Source organism: Hypanus sabinus, chromosome 7 (genome assembly GCF_030144855.1).
Source record: "Hypanus sabinus isolate sHypSab1 chromosome 7, sHypSab1.hap1, whole genome shotgun sequence".
NCBI lineage: Eukaryota > Metazoa > Chordata > Chondrichthyes > Myliobatiformes > Dasyatidae > Hypanus > Hypanus sabinus.
In genome coordinates this window covers 14,623,855-14,647,895 of record NC_082712.1, presented here as the reverse complement: position 1 = coordinate 14,647,895, position 24,041 = coordinate 14,623,855, and the positions used below count along the sequence as shown (strand labels likewise).

General features: G+C 41.0%; 1 protein-coding gene across 3 annotated transcripts in view; it reads right to left on the bottom strand.

Annotated features, from left to right (window-relative positions):
* Nucleotides 1–24,041, bottom strand: part of lifra (LIF receptor subunit alpha a) — a 176,285-nt gene that overhangs the window by 33,488 nt on the left and 118,756 nt on the right. For all 3 annotated transcript variants that reach the window (XM_059974237.1, XM_059974239.1, XM_059974238.1), the window contains exons 5-10: nucleotides 23,224–23,341; nucleotides 22,790–22,938; nucleotides 19,132–19,298; nucleotides 9,996–10,179; nucleotides 6,722–6,997; nucleotides 2,053–2,182 (exon numbers count right to left, since the gene is read on the bottom strand). In XM_059974237.1, the coding sequence (XP_059830220.1) occupies nucleotides 2,053–2,182; nucleotides 6,722–6,997; nucleotides 9,996–10,179; nucleotides 19,132–19,298; nucleotides 22,790–22,938; nucleotides 23,224–23,341 (1,024 nt within the window). The remainder of the gene's footprint in view (nucleotides 1–2,052; nucleotides 2,183–6,721; nucleotides 6,998–9,995; nucleotides 10,180–19,131; nucleotides 19,299–22,789; nucleotides 22,939–23,223; nucleotides 23,342–24,041) is intronic.

The window sequence follows — 24,041 nt, the reverse complement described above, 5'->3', positions numbered from 1 at the left end:
CCTTCAAACAGCCTTTTCCAAAAGCTCCTTTCTGGAAAGTGCTACAGGGCTAGTAAAACAAAAACTTCATGCCATTTTAAAAGTTTCTTCATCTGAGTAGTTAATCTGATCAGCCATTCTAGTTAGCACCCCACACCCCCTCTATTACCCTGTCAGTGCACTGAAAATGCTTTAACCCATTTTTTTATAATGCTGTTTTCATTGGTTCCTAAGATTGTCATAGCCGGGGGTGGTAGTAGAGATAAGCTCCCACTACTTATGATGTGATCCAAATGGCGTGCAACTCTTACAGCTTCTGACAACCAAGTCCAACTCTTGGCATTCACGTGTGGCTTAGCTACTAGGCCCAGCGGAGCTATTTCAACTGACAAGAGAAGGGGCAAAGGCGGATCACTGGCGCCTCAAAGCCAGTTGCTTTAGGCAGGTGGGGCTCATCAGCCTTGGATGGCAGCCCACAGAGAGAAAAACTCTTATTTTTAATCTCCGCTTACCCACCCATGGGAAAGGCTTTGGGAGTAAACCCTACGGAAGAAATCCAGAGCAGGGGTCCCTGAGGCAGTTTGATGTTGTTTACAACTTTACTCTGGCAACCTCTGCGACAACACTGATGCCAAGTTGTATTGGCGCTCCCTTGGACTACATCAGTGATGTGGAGGGGGGAGCCCACTGCAAGGGCAACAGCTGGTTCTTCAAATCTTCCCGCCCAGGCTTACACCCTGGAGAGGACACAGTCCACCAGAGGCACAGACCCATGATCCCCAGGGATCAACAGCTGCCTACTACATTGCAAATACATGTTTTTTATGAATTTCTGCATATTTCATTTCAATTTTGTACTTTAACTTCTAACCTATTTTATATAATTCTTCATAATTGTTGAATATTGTTGTTTTTTGTTGCAAGTCACACCACATCACAACAGATTCCTAATACGTGTAAATGTACAGGGCGAATTAAGTTGATCTTTCATCAGCTAGCTACTGTAGCTAGATGCATAATGATCTGTTATCAAAATGATACCTGTTGAAAAGATTAAAGATTAGTTTTATTTATAAAATGCATATCAAAACATTCAGTGAAATGTTTCCTTTGCATCAATGACCAACACTGTCCAAGGGGACAGCCCACAAGTGTTGCCATGCTTTTGGCGCCATCAGAACATGCCCACAACTCACTAACCCTAACCATACGTTTTTGGAATGTGGGAGGAAACTGGAGCACCCAGAGGAAATCCACACAGTCACAGGGAGAACCAACTCCTTATAGTCGCAGCAATTGAACACTGGTTACTGCTGCTGTACAGCATTACTCTAACTGCTACACCACCATGCATTCTGAAGGACTGGGGAAAAATTATTTTTATCAGTTTTGTGGAGAATCTTTGTGCACTTTCATGAATATGGAAACACTCCCTAAATCAACACTGATTAAATAGCAACCTCTTTGAGAAAAAACAAGAACATTGGGAAAGTTGTGCTCCTACTACAAGAGCTACTCAAGAAGCAGCCCTGGAAGGGAAGGAGTGAACAAGATTTTTAAGTGTGCTGTTACATGGTGACCACAGGAATGTTCAAGTTATTTGGCACAGTAACATGGGAGATGGTGCTGTTACCTCACAGCTCCAGCCACCCAGGTTTAATCTAGAATTTGCACATTTTGCCCATGCCCACATAGATTCAATACCATCACAACCCCCTGGTACTCTGGTTTCTTCCCAAATCCCAAAGTTGCATGGGCGATAATGGGAATGGGAGAGAAACAAAAGTCAGAGAAATAAGCACTATAATGGAATTGAATAAATAGTCAAGGTTTTAGTCTGAAACCCTTCATCAGACCTGTTGTCTGAGCTGCTGAATTCCTCCAGCACTCTGTTGGTGTTGCTCAAAAGTTTCTAGTATCTGCAGAATCTCTTGTATAAATAATAGAACTACTCTGGAAGCTAGCACAGATTCAATACACTGAGTGGCCCCTTTCTCTGTCGCAATACAAGAAATACTGTCTCTGATGATCAGGTTCACAAAAGGTGAAGGAGAAATGGATATTGCAGCTTACCCAATGTTGAGACTATAGATTGTCTTATGCTTTCCAAATAGCTTAGTAGGTCTTCCTGGTTCCCATGTACAGTTCATCGTTTGTAAATCACGAGTTTCACAGCTGACATTTTTTGGTGTATCAGGTGGATCTAAATTGAAAATTAAAAATTATAAAACAACTTATTAAAATAGTCAAGAAACTATAAAATATTCCTCAGAAGGTATAAAATATTCCTGCTTCATTACATTGATCAGCTACTCTTATAATAGCTAATGACTGGCTTTGTGAACTTTAATTCTGAATGTTATTTATTTACCTTTTATTGTTCGCAAAATTTGTTTTTTGGTTGAATATTGGGTGTTTGACTGTTTTTTTTAATGGGTTCTAATGGGTTTCTTTGTTCCTGAACTGCTGTAAGATGTCAAATTTCAAGGCTGTATACATACTTGGATAATTAGTGAACTTCGAACAATGTAAATATGTACAGTCAAATCCAAACACAATCTATCTAGGTAAACTGCTGGTTAAAACTAATTATAATCTGGAATACCAGAACCAAAGGAATATATGTCATAAGATAAACTGAATAAAGGGCATAAACAACTGTTGCAATGGCTATAAGATAATCTTATATACATACACAGAGCAACACTCAACAGTTACTTGTAAATTATGTTTTATAGGTTATCTTTTATTTTAATTGTTCTTTATGCTTTTTGTTTTTCTTTAATATTGCATTGGATCTGCAGTAACAATCATTCGGTCTCCTTTACCCTCATATACAGAAGAATGACAATAAACAATCTTGAACTTTGAAAGAAAATAACATACGAGCCACTCTGAAATTCATTTTATATGCTCAAGTAGGCTAAGTAAAAGCCAGTAGTTTCACTCAAAACTTCAGCATTTTGTTTCTTAATTACACAGAAGTTTAGGACCCAAAGTCCTGAACTTCTGTCCCAAAGTCCTGATGAAGAGGTCACACACAAGGGTCCTGAGGGATCCCTACAACCCAGCCCACAATCTCTTTGACCCACTACCATCAAGAAGGAGGTGCAGGTGCATCAGGACTAGGACTGTCAGACTGGGCAACAGTTTCTTCCCTCAGGCTGTGAGACTAACAGATACCTTGCCACCATCAAGGTCTCATCACAAACTGTTTACTGGTTACTGATTACCTGTGATGCACACTACACGCATTTTGAATTATATTTTATTAATTTTTTCATGGTAGCTTTTTGGTTTATGTGCTGTGTATATATGTCGTGTGGTCCGTAGGAACATTGTTTCGTTTGATTGTACAGTCAGATGGCAATAAAATTGAGGTTGAACTGGACTGGTGAGCTGATGCAAAGGGTGAACAAAAGTTCCTTTGATAAGGACATCAATTTGACATTCTTAAGGAATCAACCAGTGAGACCCTATGGGTAGAACCTAGAAACAAGAAGGGGAGGGCCCCTTTCATGGGCTGAATTACAGATCCCTTAAATCATCATGGGGAATGTGAGCAGTAGGTGTAGAGAGGAATAAAAGTAGCAGCACACAAAATGTTGGAGCAGTTCAGCAGGTCTGACAGCATCTGTGAAGTACAGCTGATGGTTTGAGTTGGGACTCTTCATCAGGACTAGAAAAGGAAAAAAAAGGGGAGCCATACCCTATAAAGGTGGGAGGAAAGGACAAGGGAAGAGCTTGGGGGTGGATCCATGAAAGACAGGAAGACAGGCTGGTGGGGGAGGGTGTCAACTGGGAAAGCAGAGAGGTACTTCAGCCCTTTGTCATATCCAATGCCCCGTTATGTACAGTTCTGGTCATTGAATTATAGGAAAGATGTCAACAAAATAGAGAGAGTACAGAGGAGATTTACTACAAACCCCATTTCCAGAAAAGTTGGGATATTTTCCAAAATGCAATAAAAACAAAAATCTGTGATATGTTAATTCATGTGAACCTTTATTTAACTTTATTTAAGTACAAAGAAAAGATTTTCAATAGTTTTACTGACCAACTTAATTGTATTTTGTAAATATACACAAATTTAGAATTTAATGGCTGCAACACACTCAACAAAAGTTGGGACAGAGGCATGTTTACCATTGTGTTACATCACCTTTCCTTTTAATAACACTTTTTAATCGTTTTGGAACTGAGGATACTAATTGTAGTAGATTTGCAATTGGAAATTTTGTCCATTCTTGCTTGATATAAGACTTCAGCTGCTCAGCAGTCTGTGGTCTCCATTGTCTGATTCTCCTCTTCATGATGTGCCATACATTTTCAATAGGAGATAGATCTGGACCGACAGCAGGCCAGTCAAGCACACGCACTCTGTGTCTACAAAGCCACACTGTTGTAGCCCATGCAGAATGTGCTCTGGCATTGTCCTGCTGAAAAAAGCATGGACATCCCGGGAAGAGATGTCACCTATGTCTCTCTAAAATCCTAACATATGCCTCAGAGTCAATGGTACCTTCACATACATGCATCTCACCCATGTTGTGGGCACTGATGCACCCCCATACCATCACAGATGATGGCTTTTCCACCTTTCGCTGATAACAATTAGGATGGTCATTTTCATCTTTGGCATGGAGAACTGGACGCCCGTTTTTTCCGAAAACTAGCTGAAATGTGGACTCATCTGACCACAGCACACGGTTCCACAGTCTTTCGGTCCACCTGAGATGAGCTCGGGCCCAGAGAACTCGCCGGTGTTTCTGCATAGAGTTGATGTATGGCTTCCTCCTTGTGTAATACAGTTTCAAGTTGCATTTCTGGATGCAGCGACGGACTGTGTTAAGAGACAGTGGTTTTCCAAAGTACTCCCGAGCCCAGGTGGCTATAATTGTCACAGTAGCATGACAGTTTCTTACGCAGTGCTGCCTGAGGGCTCGAAGATCACGCGCATTCAACAATGGTGATATGTTACACACTGAGATGTCTCTGAATTCTCTGAATCTTTTCACAATATTATGTACTGTAGATGTTGAAATCCCTAAATTCTCTGCAATCTTGCGTTGGGAAATGTTCCTTTTGAACTGACTAACAATTCTCTCACGAATTTTGGCACAAAGGGTGAGCCACGACCCATCCTTGCTTGCAAAGACTGATCCTCTGATGGACGCTACTTTTATACCCAGTCACGATACCTCACCTGCTACCAGTTAGCCTGCTTAATGTGGAGTCTTCCAAACCGGTGTTACTGGAATATTCTGTGCACCTTTCAATCTTATTTTAACTCTGTCCCAACTTTTGTTGAGTGTGTTGCAGCCATCAAATTCTAAATTTGTGTATATTTACAAAATACAATTAAGTTGGTCAGTAAAACTATTGAAAATCTTTTCTTTGTACTTTTGTCAGTTAAATAAAGGTTCACGTGAATTAACATGTCACAAATTTTTGTTTTTATTGCATTTTGGAAAATATCCCAACTTTTCTGGAAATGGGGTTGGTGGAATGCTACCTGGGCTTCAGCACCTAAGTTACAGAGCAAGGCTGAAGAAGTTAGGCCTTTATTCTTTGGAGCATAGAAGGTTGAGGGGGGACTTGATAGAGGTATTTAAAATTATGAGGGCAATAGATAGAGTTGACGTGGATAGGCTTTTTCCATTGAGAGTAGGGAAGATTCAAACAAGAGGACATGAGTTGAGAGTTAAGGGGCAAAAGTTCAGGGGTAACATAAAGGGGAACTTCTTTACTCAGAGAGTGGAACGAGCGTCCAGTAGAAGTGGTAGAGGCAGGTTCGATATTGTCATTTAAAAAAAAATTGGATAGGTATATGGACAGGAGAGGAATGGAGGGTTATGGGCTGAGTGCGGGTCAGTGGAACTAGGTGAGAGTAAGCGTTTGGCACGGACTAGAAGGGCCGAGATGGCTTTTTTCTGTGCTGTAATTGTTATATGGCTATATTAGTTAACACATCCAACTTGGAAAACAGGTATCACATATGTGAGGTACATTGTAATTACATGATATGAACTATGTGTGGCACTCTAGCATACTAACTGTAACCTCTAGGATGTGCAGATACAATAAATCCTGGTTAATTACTACAGTACTGCAAAACTGTATTAGTTCCTAATTGTTACCAATGGAGGAATTCATCTATGTTCTTTTCATTGACTGTAAGTTAATAAAATCAGTGTAAAAACCTAGTGCAGATAGTTGACTGTCTCCCAATGCATCCTTCAAATCTTTATTTTCATTGTCAACAACCAAGATGATTGTTGATACTTTCAAATTCTTCATACTTCTTAATTTATTGAGGTAATGAAATCATTTCATTTTCACTCCCAGCCATTTCTGACATCTCCATGCCCGAATGCTTGAAACCGCAGTGAATAAAACAGTTCTGAATTGTCTTACTGCTTATTTCTTACCAACTATCAGAACATAAATACATGTAACCGACTCTATTTAAGAACTGTTCACTAGGCACGGTGTAGTATTTATCGGCCATACGAATGCATATGACTGACACTCGTTAGAAACTGTTCCACAAGTCTTCTGTTCCAGTTAAGTGGCAATAGTGTCCCAAATGAAGGGAATCCAGGTTATTTTCTCCATTAGTTTTTGAGCTTTAAGAGTTGCCCTAATAAGTGGCTGCCACAATTAACCAGAATCTACTGCATATGCAGTTTCCCTTAGCTCATATACTGAAACCAAGTTCATGCATCTTCTCTGTACTTACAGCCAATAAATATAGTTGCTCCACTGAAAGATTGAGACATTGTAGTGCACAAAACATTTGCTCCAGATTCTCTTGGCGAAGTAATATTCTTCACACTGACAGCCATGCTCCTGCTACTTAATTTGATGACTCTGTATCTGTAGTTGTCAAAAGTCAAGTCCAGGATGTGATTTCCTTTACCAACCACGCAGCAGAACACTGGACTGGAACCTTCTTCCAGAACAGTTGAATCTGGGGGATAGAACTCAAACGCAGTCTGGTAAGTCACATCCCGGCCTGTAAAACAATATCACAGCACACCTGAGCAACATACACACACAATGCTGGAGGAACTCAACAGGTCAGGCATCATCAATGGAGGAAAAGCATTCCACAGATTCACTACTTTCTGGCTAAAAAAAAAAAATTCCTCCTTACCTCTGTTCTAAAGGGTCGCTCTTTAGAACAGTCGACATTTAAGGCCAAGACCGTTCATCAGGACTAGAAAGGAAAGGGTAGATGCCAGAATAAGAAGATGGAGTGGAGGAGGAGTACAAGTTTACAGGTGATGGGTGAGACCAGGTGAGGAGCGAAGGTGGGTGGGTGGGTAGATGAGGGTTGAAGAGAGGAGGAGGGGATGGGTGGAAGTAATAAAGGGCTGAAGAAGGAATCTTCTAGGTGATAGGAGGGGAGAGTGGGCCATGGAAGATAAAATAAAACTTCAATTATCCCCAAAAAAATTATTGTAAAAAAAAATTCTGCAATATTCCTGTGCAGCCATGCCTCAGTGTAGCACAGAACACAGCTCTCACTGAACACTCTTTTCGTTCCTCACTAGCGATGATAGCTTGTCCACCTTGTTACCAAGCAATCTTACATTTCCCATGATAATGGAAGGAAGATACGGCTTGAACCTCCTCTTCCTTGTCTATCCGCTTCTTCCAGCCCTACGTCCTCTATATTTTCTCCTCACCTCCTTGGGAATTTTGGGTCTCTCAATGGCCAAAGCACACTGTCATAGACTCTGCAGCTGATCCCTGGAGTAAACAATGGATCCATCTGCTGTTTCTGCTAGGGCAGACTGGCATGACAAAAAAAGTATCCCAAGGGTGACAAAAATGATAAATCTCTGCTGAAACCGCATCAAACAGCAAAAATGATCTTTGCATCAAAAGGGACGGGACAAGTACCAGAGGAATGAAAGGCTGCAAACGTTGTTCCCTTGTTCAAGAAAGGGAGCAGAGCTAACCCAGGAAGTTACAGACCAGTGAGTCCTACTTCAGTGGTGGTCAAGTTGTTGGATAAGATCCTGAGAGGCAGGATTTATGAGCATTTGGAGAAACACAATCTGACTGAATTTTCTGAGGATGTAACAAAACACATTGATGAAGGTAGAGCATTGGATATAGTGTATATGGATTTCAGTAAGGCATTTGATAAGACTCCCCATACAAGGATCTTTAAGAAAGTAAGGAGGCATGGGATCCAAGGAGACCTTGCTTTGTAGGCCCAGAATTGGCTTGCCCACAGAAGGCCAAGGATAGTTGTGGATAGTTTGTATTCACTTTGTGGGTGGTTCTGACTAGGTACACGCAGCATAGAAAAATCAAGGGCTATGCAGTAGGGAAATTCTAGGCACTTTCTAGAGTAGGTTACATGGTTGGCACAACGTTGTGGGCCAAAGGGCCTGTAATGTGCTGTAGATTCTCTGTTTCTATGATATGAAGATAGGTGGAGGGGTGGGTAGGGCTGAGGAAGCAATGCGATTGTAGAAGGACGTAGACAAATTGGAAGAACAGGCAAAAGTGGCAGATGGAATAGTGTTAAATAGTGTCTATTTAAACTATTAATTGTGTACTCTCAAACATTTTGTATTCATTTTTCATTTATGTTTGTTTAAAACTAATAAAAAGATTTAAAAAGAAAGAAAAGGAATAGTGTTGAGCAATGTATGATAATGCATTTTTGTAAAAGAAACAGTAGCGCAGACTATTATCGAGATGGGGAGAAAATTCAACCAGAGGTGCAAAGGGACTTAGTACTCCTCATGCAAGACTCCCAGAAGGTTTAATTTACAGGTTGAGTCTCTGGTACAGAAGGTAAATGCAATGTTCCCATTTATTTCAAGAGGAATAAATATAAAAACAAGGAGATAATGCTGAGGCTTTTTAAGACACTAGTCAAGTTTCACTTGGGAGTATTGTCACAGTTTTGGGCCCCACATCTTAGAAAGGATGTGTTACATTGGAGAGAGTCCAGAAGAGGTTCATGAGGATGATTCCAAGAATGAAGGGGTTAACATATGAAGAGCATTTGGCTGCTTTGGGACTGAACTCACTGGAATAAGAAGAATGTGGGTGGATCTCACTGAATGGTGAAGGGACTAGATAAAGTGGATGTGGAGAGGATGTTTCCTATGGTGGAGGAACTAGAGGGCACAGCCTTGAAATTGAGGGGTGACCCTTTAGAACAGAGGTAAGGAGGAATATTTTTTTTAGCTAGAAAGTAGTGAATGTGTGGAATGCTTTGCACGGACAGCTGTGGAGGCCAAGACCGTGGGTATATTTAAAGCAAAATTTGATAGTTTCCTAATTGGTCAGGGTATCAAAGATTATGGTGAGAAGGCAGGTGTTTGGGGTTGAGCAGGAACTGGGATCAGCAATGATGGAATGGCAGAGCAGATTTGATGGGCTGAATGGCCTAATTCTGCTCCAATGTCTTATGGTCATTGCCTTTATACGATAGGTTAACTAGTGAGTATAAGTTTCAAGTGAGAGCGGAAAGATTTAAAACGGAGAAGAAGGGCAATTGCTTCACACAAAGCTGTCAGACAAAGTGGTTAAGGCAGGTATAATAACAGCATTCAAGAGCCATTTGAAAATGTGTACAGAAAGAATGGGCTTTAGGGGAATACAGGCTAAATTGGACTAGTTTCGTGGGCACCAAAAACATTGGGTCAAAGGGCCTATTTCCATGCTATTTGACTCTGACTGTGTACAGAATAGTTTCATATCAAAGCAGTCCACATACCATACATATTTAAAGGTTCTTGATTAGTAAAGGTGTGAAAGATTATGGGGAGAAAGCAGAAAGACGGTGATGAGAGGGATAATGAGTTAATAATGATGGCAGGGCAGGCTGGATAGGCGAAATGGAGCAATTCTGCACCCATGTCCTATGTTCACATCATCAGAGCAGACCTTCTTTCTATTTCCTATTGGAGTACAATATGCCATCTCTTATATAGTATGACATGCTATTTAACTAACTGTAACAGAGCATCATATAAACTTACCATCAAGTTTTAATGGTGGGCTCCATTCACTCCATGCACTTTTCCCAGCAAACTGGTATTTACTGACATCACCAATGGAGCGGATTCTCACCAAGTAGGATGTGCACTGGAGAGGCATGTCTGATGTCCAAGTCAACTGCAGCACCCTATTATAGGTAGAATTCGAGGTACTACTGTAATTCCCCTGCAAAAAAAAAACAAATCCGAATTCTCCTTTTCAGTCTCTTGCCATCAAACAGTAGATCAACTTCAAGCTTACTGTCATCTGACTGAACATGTATACAACCAGAAAAGTTAATGAAATACAATTCAAAATGCATGTAGTGCGCAGCTCACTGTCCTAGTGACAAGAGCTCAGTGGTGGCAGGGTATTCATTAGTTTCACAGGGTAAGGGAAGAAGCTGGTGCCCAGTCTCGCAGCCCCAGATCTTCCAACAAAATACATATTCTTAACTAATGGAAACAGTTTGAATCCACAGCCACGGCAGAAATGGCTAATACAAGGGGGCATCAATTCAAGGTGATTGGAGGAAAGTATAGGTAGAAAGTCGGAATTAAGTTTTTTTTTTAACAGAAGGTGGCAGGTGTGTGAACTGAATAGATTCCACAACCTTCAGATACACTTTTAAGGACAATACAATTCATATTCCCAGGCTACAACCCAGAATCATTTGAACCTATTTATTATGGACAATCAGGCACATCCTCTCTATGACCTACTGAATAAGCAGTGGAGCACACTTTCAAACAGGCTCATTCAGTTCTGCTGTCACAAGGACTGTTACAGAAAATCTTTTCTACCAAATGCAATAAGCATATACAACAGTTCATCTCTGTGCAACAGGAGAATACACATCATAGTAAAATAGTCTGCTTTATTATTTTGTATATTATTGCACATTGGTACATTATTGTGTATATTACTCTGTACCTTATTATTAGTTAATATTACTATATTATTATTTATTATTTTTGCTGTGTTTTTAAAATCTTGCTGCTGTAATGAAATAATTTCTGGGATGAATGAAGTACTTATTATTATTATATTTACATAATTTGCCCTCTTCTAGACATTGGTTGTCTGTCAGTCTTTGTGAGGCTTTCATGGATTCTATTGTATTTTGTTGTTTTGCTGTAAATATGTACAAGAAAATGAATTCAGGATAGTATATAGTGGCAAATGCACACTTAGTAATAAATTTATTTATGCTTTGCCAGAGCTGGTGGTAGAGACAGATGCATGAGGGACATTTAAGTGACTCTTAAAATGGGCACATGGATGAAAGAAAAATGTAGAGTAATGTCGGAGGGATGGGTTAGTTTGATCTTAGAGTATAAAGTCGGCAAAACATTGTGGGCTGAAGGGCTTGTACTATTATTGTATGTTCTGTTGGATTCATATGTTTTTGAACCAAGGCTCTTTCAGAAGTCAAGAATGATGCATAAAACTTGTTGCTTCACTATCATTTTATTGAGCACTAAGAAAACAAAGGAATTGGGAGATGGAGAGCAGCAGGAGTCTAGTATTGATAGCAAGAAAGAATAAAGAAAATATGGCAAGCCAATGTGTTGTGCTCTTCTTCTATCATAGATAACAGACATCCCATTCACATTTGCAGATAAGAGTTAACCCATCAGATAGCCTCTATTCAAATAAGAGCTTCCAGAATAATACAAAGAACTGTAACCACTTAGGGGACAGAATGAACAATTGCATATACATAGACAATTACATAAAATACAAGTAGGCATCAGAAAGTTAAAATGCATAGAAAATAATGATTATACAGTCTAATCTAATCTACAATCTATGTAAACCTATGGGTCCTTGAATAAATAACAGTGCACAGACACCCCATGAAGGAACTTCATGCTAGTTTTCACACTTTGCTGTTAGAAGCAGAATGAAATTCTCAACAGGTTAGAAGGGCAATTAACTTCATTTACATAGTCCTCCTAACAAGGGGTTCCCAACATTTTTATCCTATGGAGTCTGACCCCAAGTTGGAAACCCCTGCTCTGACAGGAAACAACATCCCATCAGACAAAATGTTAGCCCAGCCAAAGCCAAACAAAGTTTATTTAAAAGATGTGGAGAAAGGCTCATGAGAATATGAACTAGTTTGTTGAAAGCTGGGTATCAATAAGAGTGAATGAGGATGGTGGGGGCAGTTATTAGGCACAAGGTTACTGATGACCAAGGGACATAAACAGATGGAGAATTTTTAACTGAGGAACCGTGAGCCAATGTATTTCAAAAATCAAACTTTCAGGAACCAGATTTGCCATGCATCCAATGTCGCCTCCAACCTCATTCAAAATTGTCTCTTCAACCTTGAAATAGCCTTCCACAAATCATACCTGGTTTTCTGTTACAGGCCTGGGTTGCCAGACTTGAATGCTACAGATCTAGCCTTCAGCAGACGGCAAACCTCCTGGTTCATCCACAGCTTTTGGTTTGGGAATGTACAGTAAGTCTTGTAGGCACAAACTCATCCATACCGGTTTTAATGAAGTCGGTAACAACTGCTGCATACTCATCCAGGTTCAAAGGTGAACCCCTGAATACATTCCAGTCCACTGATTCAAAGCAGTCCTGGAGGCACTCCTGTGCTTCCCTTGACCGTACCTTCTTGGTCCCCAATACTGGTGCTGCAAACTTCAGTCTCTGTCTGCACTCAGGGAGTATAAGTACAGCCAGGTGATCAGGCTTCCCGAAGTGAAAGAGTGAAGTAGCATGGCGGCATTCCTGATGGCGGTGTAGCAATGGTGGTATTGTAAGTGATCTGTTGATGGTAATTGCTTAGTGAATTTTTCAGACTGGCCTGGTTAAAATCTCGCAAAACAATGGTGAAGGATGCGTTGTTTCATGCATGTTAATCCCATTGCTCAGATCATCTAAATCCTGACTGACATTGGCCTGAGGTGGAATGTATACTGCTACCAAATGACCCCGGATGATTCCTGTGGTAGGTAAAAAGGACAGCATTTAACTGCTAGATATTCCAGGTCTGATGAGCAGAATTGGGACATATTTGTGCACCAAGAAGAGCTGATCCTGAGGCATACTCCTCCACCTCTGCTTTTGAGAGACTCAATAGATCTGTCCTGATGGTGTATAGTAAACCTGTCAACCTGAATCGCTGCATCTGGTACTGAGGGGGTTAACCAGGATTCCAAGAAACAAAGGACACAAGTGGTCCTAATGTCCCTCTGATTCACCACCCTTGCCCTGAGATCATCGATTCTATTTGATAAGGTAACCCACGCAAGGCTTATTGAGAAAGTAAGGAGGCATGGGATCCAAGGGGACATTGCTCTGTGGATCCAGAACCGGCTTGCCCACAGAAGACAAAGATTGTTTGCAGATGGGTCATATTCTGCATAGAGGTCAGTGACCAGTGGTGTGCCTCAGGGATCTGTTCTGGGACCCCTACTGTTCATGATTTTTATAAGTGACCTGATGAGGAAGTGGAAGGATGGGTTAGTAAATTTGCTCATGACACTAAGGTTGGAGGTGTTGTGGATAGTGTGGAGGGCTGTCAGAAGTTACAGCGGGACATTGATAGATGCAAAACTGGGCTGAGAAGTGGCAGATGGAGTTCAACTCAGATACGTGTGAGGTGGTTCATTTTGGTAGGTCAAATATGATGGCAAAATATAGCATTAACGGCAAAACTCTTAGCAGTGTGGAGGATCAGAGGGTTCTTGGGTCCGAGTCCACAGGACACTCAAAGCTGTTACGCAGGTTGACTCTGTGGCATACAGTGCATTGACCTTCATCAACCGTGGGTCTGAGTTTAAGAGCTGAGAGGTAATGTTGCAGCTATTATGGACCCCAGTGAGACCCCACTTGGAGTACTGTGCTCAATTCTGGTTGCCTCACTACAAGAAGGACACAGAAACCACAGAAAGGTTAGAGAGGAGATTTACAAGGATGTTGCCTGGATTGGGGAGCATGCCTTATGAGAATAGATTGAGTGAACTCAGCCTTTTCTCCTTGGAGTGACAGAGGATAAGAGGTGACCTGATAGAGGTGCACAAGATGAGAGGCATTGATAATGTGGATAGTCAGAGGCTTTTTCCCAGGGCTGAAATGGCTAGCATGAGACGGCATAGTTTTTAAGGTGCTTGGAGGTAGGTATATCAGGGGTAAATGTTTTTGTGCAGAGAGTGGTGAGTGCATGGAAACGGTGGTGGAGGCAGAAACGATAGGGTCTTTTAAGAGACTACTGAATAGGTACATGGAGCTTAGGAAAATAGAGGGTAACTTCTAAAGTAAGTACATGTTTGGCACAGCTTTTTGGGCCAAAGGGTCTATATTGTGCTGTAGGTTTTCTGTTTTTATTCACCAGAGACTGCATGTTTGTCAGCAAGATAGTTGGCACAGGGAGTTTAACACCCCGTTTCCTTAAGCACACTTGTAACCCCCCTCTGCACCCGCACTTCCTCCGTGGTGTCCTACGCAGGCGCCTCCGACCACAATCAGTGTTGTTTCCATCAGTTTTAAGCAGTGATCGTTCAGTTAAACTCTTTAAGGTATCTTTGTTGACTATACTGACCTTGGAAGCTGTTGTGGTTTTCAGCTGTATCAGGCTGAAACAGGAATATTTAATCGTATCCATTGAGAGTACTCGATGTTACTCGAATCATGCCTAGGTGCCCCTTATTAGCTATTTTGCCAGTTTTGCAGGAAATTACTTCCTACAAAGCGAAACCCAATAGCATGAATGGCAGTGATGCTTCACTACCAGTTGAACTCAATGCCTTCTATGCCCACTTTGAAAGGGAGAACACAACTCCAGCTGTGAAGATCCCTGCTGCACCTGATGACCCTGTGATCTCTGTCTCAGAGGCCGATATTAAGCTGTCTTTAAAGAGGGTGAACCCTCAGAAGGTCCTGATGGAGTACCAGGTAAGGCTCTGAAAACCTGTGCCAATCAACTAGCGGGAGTATTCAAGGACATTTTCAACCTCTCACTGCTACAGGCGGAAATTACCGCTTGTTTCAAAAAGGCAAAAATTATACCAGTGCCTAAGAAGAATAATGTGGGCTGCCATAATGACTATTGCCCAGTAGCACTCACATTGACAGTGATGAAATGTTTTGAGAGGTTGGTCATGACTAGACTGAACTCCTGCCTCAACAAGGACCTGGACCTACTGCAACTTGCCTATCGCCACAATAGGCCAACAGCAGATGCAATCTCAATGGCTCTCCATACGGCTTTGGACCACCTGGATAACGCAAACACCGATGTCAGGATGCTGTTCATCGACTATAGCTCAGCATTTAATACCATCATTTCCACAATCCTGATTGAGAAGTTGCAGAACCTGGGCCTCTGTACCTCCCTCTGCAATTGGATCCTCGACTTCCTAACCAGAAGGCCACAATCTGTGCAGGTTAGTGACAACATATCCTCCTCACTGATGATCAACACTGGTGCACCTCAGGGGTGTGTGCTTAGCCCACTGCTCTGCTCTCTATATACACACTACTGTGTGGCTAGGCATAGCTCAAATACCATCTATAAATTTGCTGACGACCATTGCTGGTAGAATCTCAGGTGGTGATGAGAGGGCGTACAGCAGTGAGATATGCCAACTAGTAGAGTGGTGCCACAGCAACAACCTGGCACTCAATGTCAGTAAGACGAAAGAGCTGATTGTGGACTTCAGGAAAGGTAAGACGAAGGAACACTATCAATCCTCATAGAGGGATCAGAAGTGGAGAGAGTGAGCAGCTTCAAGTTCCTGGGTGTCAAGATCTCTGAGGATCTAATCTGGCCCCAACATATCGATGCAGTTATAAAAAAAAGCAAGTCAGCGGCTATACTTCATTAGGAGTTCTGATCTAAATACACTCAAAAACTTCTATAGATCTACCGTGGAGAGCATTCTGACAGGCTGCATCACTGTCTGGTGGGGTGGGGGGGGGGGGGGGTTGTGCTACTGCAAAGGACCGAAAGAAGCTGCAGAGGGTTGTGAATTTTAGCTGGCTCCATCTTGGGTACTCCGGCTGGTATCAATTATTTCAAGCTGGACCAAAGGAGCTGTATTTAAGCTTTATGACTTGATGATAACTATGAACATGTTAACAGGGCCCTTGAAACAATCATAAGGGTGTCAAAGGTTACAGGGAAAAGGCAGGAGAGTGGGCTTGAGCGTGTACGATGGAATAGCACAGTAGACTTGATGGACCAAATGCCTGGTTCTGCTTATTCTGGCTTCTTTCCCCTTCTTTTCCAGGTCCAGTCGACGCTTTGACCCGAAACTTTGACTGTTTATTCATTTCCATAGATACTGTCTGAGTTCCTTCAGTATCTTGTGCATTACTCTAGATTTCCAGCATGTCGTCTCTTGTGTTTCAGATTCTGCTCCCTTGTCTTATGGTATTATAACAGGATGTGGGGGAAAGAATCACTTTTAAAAGATCTGTTATGATTTTTAAAAAGTAGAATAGATTGGATAAATAGATATGGTATAGCTCGAGTCAAGATTCATATTTATTTATCACGTGTACATCAAAATACACAGTGAATTTGTTTATGTTAACAACCAACACACCCAAAGATATGTTGGGGGCAGCCCACAAGCATCGCCGCACATTCTGGCACCAACAATGTTCGGCAGAATAATACCTTATATTCCATCTGGGTGATGGCAATGCTCTCCTCACTGTTCCCCATTCCCCATTCCCTCGCTCACATTACCTTTCCTGCCCATCGCCTCCCTCTAGTGTTTTTCTCCCCTTTTTCCCTTCTTCCATGGCCTTCTGTCCTCTTCTATCAGATTCTCCCTTCTCTAACCCAGTATCTCTTTCACCAGTCAATTTCCCAGCTCTTTACTTCATCCCTCCCCTTCCTGGTTTCACCTATAACCTTGTGTTTCTCTCTCCTCTCCCCCCCGCCAACCACCTTTTAACTCTATGCCTCATCATTTTTTCTCCAGTCCTACTGAAGGGTCTCAGCCCAAAATGTTAACTGTACTCTTTTCTATCGATACTGCTTGGCTTGCTGAGTTTCTCCAGCATTTTGTGTGGGCTGAAACTCCTTTTGAGATGAAGCAGAAATAAAGCAATAATACTGGGCTTTAAAGTCTGGCAGGAAGGATGGCCCCTTAATCTTGGCTTCAGGACAAAGGCAGTGCCGCAGCTTCAGACATGCCAGTTTTTGGACTTCTCAAGTGAAATAAATGATCTCAACGTACTATCCAAAAGGGTCAGGAGAGTTCTCCCACTGCGCTGGTCAAGCCTCAAAGCAAGGATGTATTGGTGAGTTTTTATAAGGTGTTGGTCAGACCACCTCTGAGCAAGTTTGGTCTCCATATCTAAAAGGGAAGATGTGCTGGCCCTGAAGAGGACTCAGTGGACCTTCACAAGAATGATCCGAGGAGTGTTTGATGGCGGTGGGCCTGTACTCGATGGAGTTCAGAAGAATAGGTAGGCAGAAATACCACTGAACACTACAGAATACTGAAAGATCTGGAGAGAGAGGATGTAGAACAGAGGCTTTCCTACTATTAATAGGAAAGTCCAAGATTGGCATAGCCTCAGAATAAATGTTGTAATGAACAGAGATGAGGGGAAATTTTTTCAGCCAGACGTGAATCTGTGGGACAGAGGGCAGTAGAGACCAAGTCATTGGGTGTAGTTGAGGCAGAGATTGATAGATCCTTGAATGGTAAAGGGGTTTTGGGTTATAAAACATACAAGATATATACTGGTAGGGTTATAGAATGGGGTGGAGTAAAAAAAAGTCATGAACACATGGCAGCTCTCACTTGATGTCCTGAATGGCCTGAACTTGTGCTCTTATTTAACCTTGGGAGCAGTTTAACTTAACATCTGTTTCATTGTCATTCATGGATCACAATTGTTCAATAGTTGAGGGACTTTTTGGAGGTCTTCAAAGGTTTTAGCAAAATCAAAGGACTCTGCAGTTCTCATCCTCAATATTATTTTTTATCTATTTATTATGGTTTTTTTTGTATTTGCACAATTTGTCTTCTTTTGCACTTCGGTGGTTTGTCATCTTTGTTGTGTGTAGTTTTTCATTGATTCCATTGTACTTACCGCAAGAAAATTAATCTCAAGGTTGTGTATGATGACACACACGCACTTTGATAACAAATTTACCTTGAACTTAGATTCCTTTATTATATATGTCAGTAGTTCTGCAACTAATTGATCTCCTTAAACACAACAGCAAGTGTGCATAAAATTTGTCTTAAAATATCTGTCAGCATGATGGCCGACAAGTGAGAACACAGAACCACAACTACATTTTGGCTGCTATAATCCATCAAGGTTCGTTATTATCTAAAATGATATAGAACAGTACAGCAAACACGAGGAAATCTGTAGATGCTGGAAATTCAAACAACACACACAAAATGCTGGTGGAACACCGCAGGCCAGGCAGCATCTATAGACAGAAGCAGTGTTGACGTTTCGGACCGAGACCCTTCGTCAGGACCCTTCACAACAATTGTGTGTTGTTAGAACAGTACAGCACAGGAACAGGCCTCTTGCCCACAATGTTATGCTGAACCAATTAAACTAGTTATTAAAAGTCTAACTAATCCCTTCTGTCCATATCCCTCTAAGCTTTGCACATTCATGTGCTTATCCAAGAGCCACTTAAGAGCCTCTATCACGTTTACTTCCATTTCCATGTCCGGCAGCATATTCCAGGCACCTACCACTCGCTGGACCCCACACACTTTCTTTAAACTTAACACCTCTCATTTTAAATGCATGCCTTTGACTAACCCTCAGCCTTCACAACTCCAGAGAAAACAATTCAGGTTCGCTCACCCTCCCCTTACAGCACATGCACTCTAATCCAAACAGCATCCTGGTAAAGCCCTTCTGAACCCCCTCCAAAGCATCCATCTCCTTCCTATAAAGGAGGCAACCAGAATTGAAAGCAATCCTCCAGGTGTGACACAACTGGAGTATTATAAAGCAAGAACATAACCTCCTGACTTTTAATTCAATGCCTTGACCAATAAAAGCAAGCATCCCACAAGCCTTTCTTACCACCCTAACATTCTGTGCAATCATTTTCTATAGACTCTGATTATAAAAAGGGTATTAATTCTCCGTATTTCCTGCTATTACTTTACTTACCACCCAGACCTCTTCCATCTTGTATGCTCTGAGAACCTGGATTTGGAAAATCATCTTCAAGTTAAGACCATATATTTCACCCCCTTCGGCCCATTGCACCACTGCCATCTTGTCATTGGACTGATCTTGGAAAACATTGCGGAGTTCCGGTGTGCAAGGTATGAACACTGAAATAGCACAGAAACAAAAGTATTACAGCATGCATGAAACCTATTCGGTATTGACTGTGCAAGAACAATATTTTCTATATCTTGCTGCACGTATCATGAATAGCACAGAATTCTTGCAATCATCACCAAGCATACCAACTTCTGACCTCATCACAGAAGAAAATTATGGCTCTGATGAAACAGCAAAAGACGGTTTGGTGTAGGATACCTCCCTGAAGTCATTCATTAGTTGAGGGACTTTTTGGAGGTCTTGAAAGGTTTTAGGAAAATTAAAGGACTCTGCAGCTCATGTTCTCAATGCTAGTTATTACTTATTGGTTCCCAACAACAATAACCATCTTCCTTTGGGCAAAACATGCAAGTCACTGAACACTTTCCCTTCAATCCCACGCATTTTTTGATGCCACATATGATTAAATGTTGCCTTGATACCAAATGTAATCACACCCATGTCATTAGTAGAGTTTTGCCCTTTGATTGATGTTCAAAACAAAGCTGTGATAAAGTCCAGAGGCAAGTAGTCAGCAAAATCCAAATTGGAAATCAGTGCTGGGTGGGTAAGTAGTATTTAATCACACTGTTGGCAATAACGACCATTGTTTTGACTGAAGTAGATCAACTGGGCCACAATTAACTAAGTTAGATTTGCTGACTTGTTTGATTAAGAAATGCCTAGACCATAGGTGTCAAACGCAAGGCCCGCGGGCCATATCCGGCCCGGCGTACAATTATATCCGGCCCGCGAGATCATTTTAGATAGATCTATTATTTTAATTATTAATGGCCCGGCGATATGAAGCCTATGATTGTAAATTAATACCAATCATAAAAATAATGCTTGCTCAGCAGTCTTCTTCATAAGAAACGAAATTTGTGAAGTGAAACACTTTGTAGTTATAGCAGAGACTGAGACCCATGAGAACAGGCTGAAAAAACGGAGGCAATGAAAGCTGCGTTCACACGCGCCCGACTGATCCGGCCCGCATGAAGCTGTATTTTGCCCAATCCGGCCCGTGACCTAAAATGAGTTTGACACCCCGGCCTAGACGATGTTCCAAATTATAGGTTAGATGCCAGTGTTAGAGTGGCAAGCACCACGAAGCTCCTTCATTGAAAATTTTAGTGCTGCTACTTAGAGTTGGCAAGACAACATCTGCAGTAAAATGATATCTTTACTTAAGACCCAAAGCATCCAGAGGAATCCCACGTGGTCACAGGGAGAACATTCAAACTGCTTACAGACAGGGGTAGATTTGAACCCAGATCGCTGGGACTGCAATAGCATCTTGCTAATCACTATATTTCTGTGCCACCCATAAATGTTGCTTGAAATTTTGTGCAGTTATTTAGCAACTTAGCAAGTCCATGTCTAGACTACAATGTAGTCATTACTCAAAGGAAGATAAACTTGTTTTATGGGAGGGAGAAGAACAGAGAGTTACAGAGTCAAAAGCTGCAATGAGTGGGCCAATGACAGATGAGTTAAGGGAGGCCAATGCTTGCAATAATATTCAGATTCAGTTTATTGTCATTTAGAAACCACAAATGCAATGCAGTTATAAAATAAGACAACGTTCCTCCAGAATGATATCACAAAAGCATATAGCAAAACAGACTACACCAGAAAATTCACATAACGTTTAGCAATCCCAATCCCGTAGGTTTTCAGATAATTATGTATAAGGACAAGACTGCACCTCAGGAAGGAGTGCTAAATTAAGGAAAGGTTAATTGCAGAAGTTTTAGACAGGAGTTGGGAGAGTAGACTGGAAGCAGTTTCAAGTTCACATCTGATACACAGGAGTCAATTAAAGAGTTGGTTAGAATTCAGGCCCAACCAGTGTGTTTAAGAACAAAAGACAAGGAACCTTGGATAATGAGAGATATTGTAAACTTAATCTAAAAGGAAATGGAGGCGTACACAAGTTCAGATAGGACCTTGAGGTACATGGAGGAAGCAAAACAGAACTTAAATAGGAAAGCAGGAGGGCTAACAGGAGCCATAGAATGTCCCAGGTCAGAAGGATTAAAGTAATTCTGAAACATTTTATACATTAAGACCAAGAGGGAACTCAAAAGAGAGTAGGACAATTCAAATCAAAGCAGGGAATTTCCTGCAGCTAAAGGAATTTGGCAAGATACTAAAGAAGTACTGAGGATCTGTGTTCACAAAGGAGGATATAGAGGATAACTACATGAAAAGTTACAGAGGGATCTTGGTCTGCTTCTTATGTTGGCTGATGATTAGCAATGGATTTCAATCCAGATAAATATGAGATACTGTATTTGAGATATCAAACCAAAATAGGAATTATACAGTGAATGGCAGGGTTTAGGGGAGCGTTATGGAACAGAGAGACCTACGTCTGCAAGAGCATAGTTCAATGAAAGCACCATCACAGGTTTTGCAGATAGAGTGATGAAGTTGGCATTTGGCACCTTTAGTCAGGATACCGAGCATAGGACTTGTAAAGTTATGTTCCAGTTATACAAGATGTTGGTGTAGCCACATTTGGACTACTGTCTACAGTTTTGGTCACCCTGTTATAGGGAATATGTTACTAAACTTGAGAGTGAACAATGGATTTACCAGGATGTTGTCTGGACTTGGGGGCCTGAGTTACAAGGAGAGATTGTGTATAAGAGCACTTTATTCCTGGGAACATAGATCAAGGAGTGATCTGATAGAGACATACAAGATCATGAGGGACATAGACTGGATGAAAACACATGGCATTTTTCTCCAGGAAGGGTACTAAAAATAAGAGCCCATAGTTTTAATATCAGAGGCAAGATATTGAAAAGGGATAATGTGTGCAGTTTCTTCACACAAAGGGTGCAGTGTCAGAAATAAGTGGTAGAGGCAGGCACATTAGCAATAATTAAAAGTTATCTAGTTCATGGGTAGGAGAGGTTCAGATGGCTATGGGCAAAACTTGGCAGATGGGCCAAACTGGCTGAGCAACATAGTAGGCATGGAAAAGTTGAGCCAAGGGCCTGTTTCAATGCTGCAAGACTAAGATTTAAGAAATTTGATAAATTGTCAAGGTAATTCCTGTGCTTGTTGAGAATGTGGGAGGTATAGACAGTGAGTCAGCAAGAATCCTGCTTGAGCTTTCATGTCTTCTTCTGCCAGTTTCTTAAATTTAAGCAACCCTCCCTCAAAAGATAATTAACGGGTCAGCTTTTTAGAACTACTCTCCTAAACAGTGGAACTCAAAACCTCAAACTATAAAGATGTAGATTCAGATGACACCTTTTAAATGCCAACTCAAAACCTATTTACTTAACCTTGCTTTTAATTTTTATGTTTTTTTTTAAATTTTATTTTCTTGTTTCCCATTGTTAAACACTTTGAATTACATTGTCTGTATGAAAAGTGCTCTATAAATAATTATTATCATCTGCACCCTTATCATACAATTGAACAGAAATGTGCAGCGCCAAATGCTTTTTAAAAATCTGAAACAATTAGTTTTAAATTTTACCTATATCACTTTCCATGACTCTGAATTCCTCTGATGTCTCTCTTCCCAGTACATTAACAGCAGTTATCTGTATTATCATAGTGTTAAATATTAAGAAATCATATTCAACAAAGTTAGCCTTTCCCACTTTTGTGCAGTTATTTGATGACCTAAGAAGAAAAACAAAAATCAATTTGTCACTTTTCATTTAAGAAATTTCATTTCCTTTCTATATTCTGATGAAACACATTTCCACAAGTGTCTGGTACCATCCAGTACATCAAGCCTTTTTGGATCTTGAATGGTGATTAGCATTAGACCAAATGATTATAGAAGACGTTGCATTAAAGTCGGATTTCTGTGATTAAGCTAGTGTTAAATAGGGGGTTTACAGGGCAGTGTGGCCTGTTCCGCGCTGTATTTTTAAATAAATAAACAAACAAAATAGTACTCACTTGAGACAGCTGATGTAGCTGGTTTCTATATTTGTGTCTCTTCCTCGGTTCCATGAACAGTTGATTTTACTGAAGTTATGAGTTATACATTTCAGGTCCCGAGGGGCATCTGGAGGATCTAAAATAGCAAGAATATTTCAGACTCAACTTCTGAATAGTCATGATAGGTAAAATATCAAACTGTTTGACCAAGTGTGCAGTGCATTTTTGATATCTCTAGTTTCATTTTAGCAATTCTGGAAGTGAACTATTTGATATTTAATTCTTCACTTTAAATTCTATACAATTGCCACATTAGGGGAATTAGTCTGGGGGCTGCAAAGAGATCGCAGAAATTGTCATGGTCAATACCATGATCATATGGGATCTAGGTGGATACAAAATTGGCTAGGTGGTAAAAGGCAGAGGGTGACAGTGCAGGGTTGCAGAAGGGAAGAAACGCTTTTTCCCAAACACCAATTCACAGTAATCCTCTTTCATTCTTCACACATTCCAATCAACTCTTCCTCCAATGCTCTGTCCTAACAATTCTGTCGGCCACAGGGTAGTTCAGGATTGATCATTTAAAACCATAAAGCAAATTTCACACTTTATCAAAATCACCACTGAACTAATTTGACAAACAGAGAGTAGTTTGAATCCTATAATAATCAACTATGTTGGAGCTCCAGTCAGAAACTTCTTACAAATGTTCTGTAGGTTTTCCCCACACTTGTCAATGGGTACACTAATTGGTAACGACCTGAAGAGACAATCAGAGTGAAGAACGAATAAACACTTCAAACAAGAAGTTAAATGAGTTGATCTGAATCCCAGCA